This window comes from Cynoglossus semilaevis, chromosome Z (assembly GCF_000523025.1).
Source record: "Cynoglossus semilaevis isolate Cse_v1.0 chromosome Z, Cse_v1.0, whole genome shotgun sequence".
NCBI lineage: Eukaryota > Metazoa > Chordata > Actinopteri > Pleuronectiformes > Cynoglossidae > Cynoglossus > Cynoglossus semilaevis.
In genome coordinates this window covers 10,907,585-10,918,528 of record NC_024328.1, presented here as the reverse complement: position 1 = coordinate 10,918,528, position 10,944 = coordinate 10,907,585, and the positions used below count along the sequence as shown (strand labels likewise).

General features: G+C 39.0%; 1 protein-coding gene across 1 annotated transcript; it reads right to left on the bottom strand.

Moving 5' to 3' along the window:
• Positions 1–1,317: 1,317 nt before the first annotated feature.
• vsig10 (V-set and immunoglobulin domain containing 10) lies at positions 1,318–10,916 on the bottom strand. The gene is made up of 9 exons (XM_008336258.3): positions 10,610–10,916; positions 10,205–10,513; positions 8,532–8,837; positions 7,583–7,870; positions 4,616–4,900; positions 3,190–3,303; positions 3,040–3,052; positions 1,755–1,894; positions 1,318–1,651 (listed from the first exon to the last, which is right to left on the bottom strand). Exons 1-9 carry the CDS (start codon positions 10,659–10,661, stop codon positions 1,560–1,562), a joined length of 1,599 nt encoding a protein of 532 aa, XP_008334480.1. The 5' UTR covers positions 10,662–10,916; the 3' UTR covers positions 1,318–1,559.
• Positions 10,917–10,944: the final 28 nt, after the last annotated feature.

Genomic DNA, 10,944 nt, shown 5'->3' with positions numbered 1-10,944 from the left:
GGAACACTGTCCAGTAAGGAGCACTGTCCAGTACTCCTCCCAGTGTCTGCAAGAAGGCCGGGTATTCTACACTGCTATTCGGCCCGTAGGCCGAAAAAACAGTGAGGCACCTGTCCCTGACCCGAAGGCGCAGGGAAGCGACCCTCTCGCTCAGTGGGGAGAACTCCAACACACGACTGGCAACCTGGGGAGCTATAAGTAAGCCTACACCAGCACGCCGTCTCTCACCGCGGGCAACTCCAGAGTAGAAAAGAGTCCAGATTCTCTCAAGGAGTTGGGTCCCAATAGTTCACAGCGAAAGATTAGTTCCCAGAGAATGATTCGTTCACAGCGAAAGATTAGTTCACACAGAGTGATTCGTTTGCAATGAACGATTAGTTCACAGCGAAAGAGTAATTCGCAGTGAGTGATTTGTGAGTTCAATATGAACAAATATTTAATATGACTCGGTAGTCACGAGTCATATGAAAGATCCGTTCATTTTGAACGAATCACTCGCGAACGACACATCTCTACTGCACTCATCTCTATACTTTAATTTGTTTACAGTAAATGTGAATTTCTTAGACACAGGAAGGGGGCTCCGTCCATTTGTATAAAAGAAACGCTCTTTGCAGGACAAATATGTTCCTGTGTATATGTTTGTGTTGGTGTCAGTGTCATTGAAAGAGGAATGCTGATGGATTGTATTTAATCTTATTTCACTATTCATCCAACAAAATCACCTGGTAATAAACCAATGAACCATCCAAGAGAAATAAGCTCTTTTCGGTTCTTACAATTGTAAATCTGACTCCAGAGAAGTTAGTGTCTCACCAGCCATGAACCTCACCGCACGTCACTGATATACGTAATAAATAAACTTGTGTAACTTTCTCAATAAAAGGAGCTGCAGTCCTCATACACTTTGGGACTTAGGTGAGCCAGCTCTGCGAAGCTGTTGGCCTCTCTGCTCCCCCTCGCAGCGAGTAAGACTCACAAGTCAGGTGTGGTTCTTTCCAGGTCATTCTATCTGTGGCAGTTAGATGACAATAGTGGTGACTGAATAACGTAATTTTCGGCACCAACATTATACTACTACTATTAATAATAAAATGATAAATGGATTATTTAAATTTTACATTACAAAACTCTTTATAATAATAATAATAATAATTAAATGATGAATTGATTATTTAAATGTAACTTTACTACACTTTTTCTTATGGATAAATTCAGTTGTTTGTAAATGGATGTGAATATCAAAATTCCAGGTTTGTGATTTGTGAGTTTGTTGATTTTCACAGACATAACACAAGACCACCATCAACAATCAGACAGCAATAATCATACTTTTATTAAACAACTTCATTGGCTGCAGGGACGTAAAGTACAAACATTTTAAATTCCTGTACAACAAATATTAGAAAAAATTACAAATATTCAAAACCCCAGCTTTAAAAAAAGGATACATTAAAAGAAATAATTTCTACATGTCTTCAGTTCACATTCACATTGGGAGTAAATTATATTTACACTAAACAATAATAATTAAAAACTTTTCTTTTTTTTTTTAATGGCTAAAATGTGACCAGTTCCTCCGGCTCGTCCGTCTGTACGGTGTCTTCTTGTTGTGCACTGGTGTCCACGCTTTCAGAATCTTCATATTCATCTGCAAAAAGTAGTTTTTAGAACAGTTTTTTTTTACTTTCACCATGTAATTATTTTACTAGCATTTTTTTTTCAAAGAAACCATCAATAAATGTAAATCCTACTGGAGGGGATCCGGTGTATCTGGACGAGCGTTGTATGGTTGCCGTTAGGTAATGGAGGCAACCGAGGAACAGTGTCATGAAAGATCTGCTCGTCGTCAGATTCTACCAGATCCAGAACGTCACCTGTGTCTTCCATTTGCCTGTAGAGCAGGAGCAGAATTATGACATCATTAATCGCTGGCTGGACAGGAAACAAAGCAATGTCTTTGTTGTAAATACCTGAGAGTCTTTGCTTCTGCTACATACCTTTCAAATATTTATGGTGAGTGTATTTATGGGAGTGTTTAGACGATGACTTTGTCTGGATTCCACAAATCCCAAAGATACTTTCAGAATACATGACATCCTGGCTACATGTGCAATTGAACCATGTGAAGTTGAAGGTTTCGTGTGGAGTTTTTGGCCACTAGGAGTGCTATAAAATAATTACTCTTTTGTTATTGCCTGACTTTTCCATTGTCTGTGTCCCCCAAGAAATAATGCTTATACTTATGCTAAAGCTATTAAAAATAGCATTTCTTAGTGAAAACAAAGACATGGCATTTAAAGATAGAGGCCCAAGCTCTGGCCCGGGGGCCACTTCCTGGCCTGCACTCTGTACACACTCTGTATCTGGCCCTCAACTGGATGTCAATAATTTAACAATTGAAGCTGGAGGTCAAACACAGTTTTTTTGTCTGGTCAGAAACTATTGATTTTATTCATTGGTTCATTAAACATTTTAATATGTAATTTTAGAATGAAAAAAAAAAGTAATAAACCAAACCTACATTGTCAGAAACATTTGTGGAAGCAGTGGCAGTTTCAGACTCCTGATTCAAAGGATTATTATGGTGCGTTTTTGTTTAATACTGTGGAGGAGCCAGAGGAAGACAGTCGGTCCAGGTTTTTGTTGTTTTTGTTTTGTGCTAGCAGCAAGCGCTAAATACGTTTTTTTTTTAGGTGAGTCTGATGAAGGCGTTAGTTTTATTAAGGTCATCTGAACTTTTTTAAAGTTACAATATTAATTGCGATTCAGGTCAGTTGTTAAAGCCACAGGTGTATATTGTATTTTCCTGCATTTTAGCCAACTATATGAATAAAGGTGATTATAGATCTATATTATTTTTACAGCACATAAATAGTATTAGTTGAAATTTAATTTATCATTGAATAAATGCTAAATATATCTAATATATATCTACTTTATAAAATAATTATTAAATATTATTTATTTATTTATTCCCTTTAATTTATTGTTTCAATCAAACATGTTTTTTTATATAAGTACATATTAAATACTCACCCAAAGCCGCCACCTGAAAGACATGAGCATAAATGGTAAAGTCAGACTCAGAGTCCATTTGTACGGTTCACTGTTTGTGTGAGTGCAGATGAAGCAGTAACACGTGACTGTCCTGCAGACACCTCTGCTCCTCTCTGCTCCGCTCATTACCTAAGCAGATCCTGTGTCTGTTATTGTACACCGTTTTGGCGATGATGATGGTCGACCCCACGATCAGAGCGGCTATAAAGACGCCGATGATGACCCCTGTGTAGGTGGAGGAGGCTGCGGAAGAGAGACGACAGGAGAAGGACAGCCAACGTGTTAAGAGGTGGAGGACAGGGAGGAGCAGCAGGTTTATCAGCATTCCAAAGGAGGAGCCCACACCTGCAGCGACTAGCTTTGAGTCTTAGACTCGTCTCTGTTTCACTGGTGCACGACTTAACGTTCACACCGACGTCCATTGGTCGTCGAACTGTACGTTTGTTCACATCCTCTAAATCAGTGGTTCTCAAACTTTTTCTACTCTGTATCACCTGAGAAAACCTTGATCTCTCTGAGTACCACCATGATGACTAACATTAGAATATAGCAGCGTAGGCCTTCACTGTTAGCTTCCACCACAGGAGAGATGTTTTGAAATGTTTAGAAAGATGTTTTTGTTTAAATGTTGTATTAATTGTACATGTATATGGTATTTTTCAAATTTATTCAATGGAAAATGTAAATGTGAAAATATGAATTTTCCCCACGTGCCACTAGAGAGTATTCGCGTACCACCGGTGGTACGCGAATACCACAGTTTGAGAACCACTACTTTAAATACATGAAAATCTGACCTGTTTATTTGTGGATACTCTGCAGAAATCTTTATCTGAAAATGAGGACTTTAATTTGAATTTCTTTAAAAAATTATTGAAAAATTATTATTGTGTTTATTTATATATAATGAATATATTTTGTAATTACTTAACTTCATTGTATTTTTTAAATTTTTTAAATTTATTTACAATGATTTTTTTTTAAGATAATTGAACAAAAACTATTTTTAAAAATAGTATATAAATTGTATGGTGTAATTGTTGCTAAATCAGAAACCAAGAGTAAAATTGGATTTTATCTTAAAACTGAATTACAAAAAAATAATAACTGCAAGTGTTAAATAATACATTTTTCCACTGCAATATTACTAAAGTTTTATCTTTAAAGCAGTTACACGTGGACTATGAAAATAAAGTTGTTTATGTTTCAAATATATGGCATATATATTTTGGAATAACAAGCTTCTGACAAATGACTCTTAGTAGTTAGAAACTTACATTAAATTAAATGAACTTTTAAGACATTTATTGTCCTAATTTTTCTATATTTTTGTATTTTTACATCATCAACATTAGCATTATTATTTTGTTTAAATAGGGATTTAATGACAGCATGTCCATCTTAAATGTTCAGCCAATCAGCAAGAGGATTTTTCATCATTCTGATGAATCAAATTGTCATTTTTATGTATTTTTTTTTTATGTTTACAATGAGTTTCCCAGAGCAAAGTGTGTAAAAATTAAGTGAGAACTTTGTTCCCGTTGTCACCACTCACTTTTCACAGTCAGGTAGACTTCCAGCTCAGTGACGTTGAGGGGGTTCTCACTGCGGCAGAAGTAGAATCCTTCGTCCTCCTTGCTGACGTTGACGATGGTCAGTGTGAGAACAGGCCCCTCTTCAGACAGGATGTACTTTGGTCCAGGAATGATGACCTCCTGCTGCAGGCCTTTTCTCCAGGTGGTGCTGGCTGGAGGCACAGAGATGTTCTCGGAGCAGGTCAGAGTGATGCTGTCCCGCTCCACTGCTGTGGCTATGGGCTCCCCTTCTGGGAACGGGGGCTCTGGGAAAACAGGGAAACTTTTTTATTTTATTCTGATCAGAGAAATTAAACCTTTTTTTGTGTTAATCTGGAGAAATATGGTTATTGATTTTCCTACTTTTGGTAGACACTGTCACCTTAATTCTGCTTTTTAATTATTTTCACCTATTTGGTTCATTCTTTGTCCTTTCTGTTGCTACAACTTCAATTTTTACAGGGTTGGAATAATATGGTACTTTAATCTAATCCAATTGAATATAATCTATTAAAACTCTATTCTACTGTAATCCAATGTAATCTACTCTAATCTACTCCACTGTAATCCAAAGTAATCTACTCTAATCTAATCCACTGTATTCTAATCTACTCTGCTGTAATCTAATCTAATCTAATCCATTCTATTCCAATCTACACTATTGTAATCCAATGCAATTTACTCTAATCTGATCCACTGGACTCCAATCTACTCTACTGTAATCCAATGTAATATACTGTAATCTAATCCACTGGACTCTAATCTACTCCACTGTAATCTACTCTAATCTAATCCAACGGACTCCAATCTACTCCACTGTAATCCACTCTAATCTAATCCACTATACTCTAATCTACTCCACTATAATCCAATGTAACCTACTCTAATCTAATCCACTGGACTCCAATCTACTCCACTGTAATCCAATGTAATCTACTCTAATCTAATCCACTATACTTTAATCTACTCCACTGTAATCCAATGTAATCTAATCCAACGGACTCCAATCTAATCTACTGTAATCCAATGTAATCTACTCTAATCTAATCCACTGGACGCCAATCTACTGCAATGTAATCAAATGTAATCTACTCTAATCGAATTCACTATACTCTACACCAGGGGTGTCAAACTCATTTTCACCGGGGGCCACATCAGCAATACAGTTCCCCTTGAAGGGCCGGTTATAAATGGAAAACTGTACCAGTCCATAGGTCATTTGGTACCGGGCCGCAGTGGGACACAATTAAAAAATGTACTTAATTTTTACTAATTTACTTCATTAAGAAAAAGTCATATCCAAAGATATTTTTAAAGATAAAAATAATTTAATTTTAAATTAATAAGTCATTAGAACTCTGATACTATCAGAATAAAAGATGTTTTATTTTGAAAATTTAATGCTTTGTACCTTACTACTGGTCTGTACTAACGGGTGGTACTAGCTAACTAGTCCTTGGAACAAAAAGGATTGTGGACCACTGGTATAGAAGTAACTACTCCATAACAGACTAATACATGTTTCTGCAATTGATTATTATTTGATTGATTATAAAAACTTTTAATTTCTCAGGTTAAGAAACTCTGCTGCATGGACTTGCTTTTTAAGCACCCGCGGGCCACACAAAACGGCTTGGCGGGCCGCATTTGGCCCCCGGGCCTTGAGTTTGACACGTATGCTCTACACTATTGTAGTCCAATGTAATCTGCTCTAATCTAATCCACTGTATTTTAATCTACTCTACTGTAATCTACTCTAATCTAATCCACTGGACTCAAATCTACTCTACTGTAATCCAATGTAATCTACTCTAATCTAATCCACTGGACGCCAATCTACTGCAATGTAATCAAATGTAATCTACTCTAATCGAATTCACTATACTCTACACCAGGGGTGTCAAACTCATTTTCACCGGGGGCCACATCAGCAATACAGTTCCCCTTGAAGGGCCGGTTATAAATGGAAAACTGTACCAGTCCATAGGTCATTTGGTACCGGGCCGCAGTGGGACACAATTAAAAAATGTACTTAATTTTTACTAATTTACTTCATTAAGAAAAAGTCATATCCAAAGATATTTTTAAAGATAAAAATAATTTAATTTTAAATTAATAAGTCATTAGAACTCTGATACTATCAGAATAAAAGATGTTTTATTTTGAAAATTTAATGCTTTGTACCTTACTACTGGTCTGTACTAACGGGTGGTACTAGCTAACTAGTCCTTGGAACAAAAAGGATTGTGGACCACTGGTATAGAAGTAACTACTCCATAACAGACTAATACATGTTTCTGCAATTGATTATTATTTGATTGATTATAAAAACTTTTAATTTCTCAGGTTAAGAAACTCTGCTGCATGGACTTGCTTTTTAAGCACCCGCGGGCCACACAAAACGGCTTGGCGGGCCGCATTTGGCCCCCGGGCCTTGAGTTTGACACGTATGCTCTACACTATTGTAGTCCAATGTAATCTGCTCTAATCTAATCCACTGTATTTTAATCTACTCTACTGTAATCTACTCTAATCTAATCCACTGGACTCAAATCTACTCTACTGTAATCCAATGTAATCTACTCTAATCTGATCCACTGTATTTTAATCTACTCTACTGTAATCTACTCTAATTTAATCCACTGGACTCTAATCTACTCCACTGTAATCTACTCTAATCTAATCTCCTCTAATCCGTTCTACTCTATAATCTAATCGCTCTTTTTTCATTGTACTTACTCCCACACTCTAAATATCAAGCTGAGATTCCTGCGCTCCACTGCACCACATCAGGGACAGTTACCTCACCGTCAGCATCAGTGATTAAAACAACACCTTCATCACTCAGACCATGTGACCACAGTGAGCCTCTGTGGCTCTGCAGCCTCCACACACATGAAGAATTCAGCAGCAGCAGCAGCAGCAGCAGCAGCATTCCCTGGACTTACTGAGAGTGAATGAACAGGAGTTCTCATGTCCTGGCACCCGGGCCAAGTGCTGACCTATGCAGGTCAGCGTTTGACCGTCTGAAAGCAGGGTGCGGTTCAAAATCATGGAGAGACGGTCCGTCTCCTCGGTGGCGTACAGGTGTCCTTCGTGCCACTGCTGCTGGTCATGGTTTTCTCCCCAGCGCAGTGTTGGTGTGGGATAGGCTCCAAACCAGGTGCAGTTGAAGTAGATGTGGGAGGGGTCCTGCGCCGGTGTCCACATACACTCAGGGTGTCTGTCCGGGGCATCTGGTCAGGGCAGAGGTTGACGGTTAGACACTAGTGCCAGCATCATGTCTTATCAAAGGTCTTTGTCTTTGTCTAATATCTGTAAGTGTATTTATTAGCACTTTCAAATGATTAAAAATGTTATTGTGATTAGTTACAGGGTGGCTATGGATTAATCACGATTAATTGTAATAGTTTATTATTGTAATTAATCGTGATTATTCACGATTAATTTGTTACTGTATATAATATATACTGTATATACAAATATATATATTAGGAATTTCCGATATTATCGGCCCGATATTAGTATATTACTAATAATAAATTAGTAATATATTAATATCTGTAAGAATCGTCATCTGTTTTTCCTCCAATAATAAAAAAACGATAACGCAATGCCTGGGTTTCAAATGACGTGTGCCCTAATATTAGTTTTAGGAATAAACGGCTGTTAAAGTCTGTAACGGCTGTAAGTGAAAGTCACTAGATGGCAGCATTGCAGCTTGTTTAATTAATCTCATACTCTGTGCTTTGTACAGAAAAATAAATAAATATTACCAGGCCTATATCGGTATTGGTTGATATCGGAATCGGAAATTAAGTGTTTCGACAATAGCGGCGTATCGGATATCGTAATAAAAGTATTTCTAATGTAGTGAGGGAGATTTTGGTGACTCACAGTAGACCAGCAGCTCCGTGCTCTTTTTCACCGTCTGATTGGAGACGGTGTTGTGGGCGGTGCAGCTGTAGACTCCCTGAGCACCTGGTTGGACGTTTTCTATCCTGTACTCCAGCCAGGGTCCCAGCCCTGTGAGCAGCGTGTCGTTGGGCGGCGATGCGCCACTGAAACCCCAGGTCAGATGCTGAGACGGGTAAGAGGAGGCGGAGCAGTTGAAGGAGACGGTGGAACCCCGGAACACAATGAGCGTCCCATTGGACAGTGGGGTGGCAGTTGTGATGGACAGAGAGACATTTTCTGGACCACCTGAAAGAAGACGGTACAGGTGGTCAATCTGTCTTTGTATATATTGAAGTCCAATCACCACATTAGCCACATACTGACTATTACATAAATATGGATAATGTTCAAAAAAATTTATGAAGTACTCTGAAGGTACTGACTCTTAATTAAATACCTGTTTGTACACTACTTATACAGTACCGTTGGATTTAATGTCCTAAATAAGTGGGCTCAAACTTCTGGCCCGGGGGCCACTTCCAGCCCCATGATTAGATGTCAATAACCATTAAATTTTGTTGTAGAGGTTTTTTCCCCCATTTATTTAGTGTTGAAAAAAGTGTACCACTGTAGTATTATACAGTATTTACACTAAACGAAAAAGTATTTTCTTCTGAAATATCAGTTTCTTGGTACTGAGCATCAAAAACTGTCGTCCTCTGAATAAAAAGAGTACCAGAACCCTGTCCTGCATGGTGTGTTTTGCAAAGAGATTGAACTGTTGATCTGTTGGTTGCCAAGTGACACACCCTCCACACTGAGACACAGCTGCATGTTTTGATGAGGAGGTGACAGGAAGTTCAATTTCCATAATCTTGTCATTTATAAAAAACAAAAAACTCACAGTTATTTTCTTTTCTAAATGAAAGACTCAATGACTCAAAATAGCACATTCAATGTCCCTTTCAAAAATGCACCTCACCAGCTCAAAACCTCAATTCAAATATTGTTTGCATATTCTGCACATAATCTGCTACGTAGTAAAAAACAAAATACTTTTTTAAAACTTTTTTTTTATGTGAAAAGCAGGTGCTTTCAAACCTTGGCCGTGCAATCTTAGAATACCAGCACAATACTAGATTTCACATTGATAAAAGTGACCCAACCCTGCTTGTTTCTATGGGCTGGTCTATCCTGAAATACCAGTTGGTGTTCACTTAAAAACATCCAGTAAGGAATAGTGAGAGATCCCAACTTTTAGCCACAGATTTTTCACTCAGTTATGCAGAAATACCTGTTGGTCGTGAACACAAAATACCTCACAATCAGGTGGTAAACAATGGATGAGAACCAAAATATTACTGTGTAAAAGATACAGACAGAATTTATCATAAACAAACAAACATCTGCATCCCCCCATTTTATAAAAAATCTTTAAAAAAAATATGTTTTTAAGGGTCTTATTTCAAATCCTATTTCACAGAGGCTGTGAACTATATGTTTTCTTTTAAAACGCAATTAATGTGCTCAGCGGCCCAAATATAACCTTCTGGGGGACCGCCACTGGTCCGCGGGCCCTATGTTTGACAACATCAACCCAAAGCCAGACTGTCGTTGCACTGGTTGCATGTGTGTGTGCGTGTGTGCACTGATTATCCACTGTGTTCACTCACTGGTCACTTGAAGCTGCACCCGTCCGTGGTAGATATTGTTCCCAGGTAGGAGGATGGTGCACAGGTAGATTCCCTCGTCCCCGCGCACCACCTGGGTGATGTTGAGACGACCGTCCTGCAGCACCGCGAGCCTCTGAGTCCCGGCCGAGGGGCTCGGTGTGGAGTCTCCACCGCCTCGAACTATCTCCCGTCCATCTTTTATCCAAGTAGTTAAGGACGGTGTTACATTACCAGCGGTGTAACACGGAAGTAGAGCAACGTCGCCAGGCTGCGCTGTCACCGCCGTCTCGGTGTCCTCGTCTCCTGAAACTGTCGGAGAGAAAAGACACGGAGAAAAGTGTAAAAGTCTGTGTTTTCACTCTCTCCCGCTTACTTGCTCGAGTGTAACGACAATACGACGCTCACCTGTGGCACAGAAGGAGAGAACGAGCAGCGCGGCGGCAGCGAGAGTCTTCATGGTAACTCCTCTACATCACCTCCACGGTGAGTGAAAAGAAAGGCAGCGAGAACCAGTCGGACTAGTGGGCTCCACCTGTCAGAGTCTGCGTGTGACACACTCCAGTCCCGTCCTACCGTGTCACAGAATAACACAGGAGACGGCGAGTGGAGCTGACCACTCTGACACCTGGTGACGTCACCGACGTACCTCTGTCCGACCGCTCGAACTCTTGTTTACGAGAACAGACGGATCCGGAAAGGGTAGCAACAACAACAAAACCACACCTTGAAGTCACTTTTCT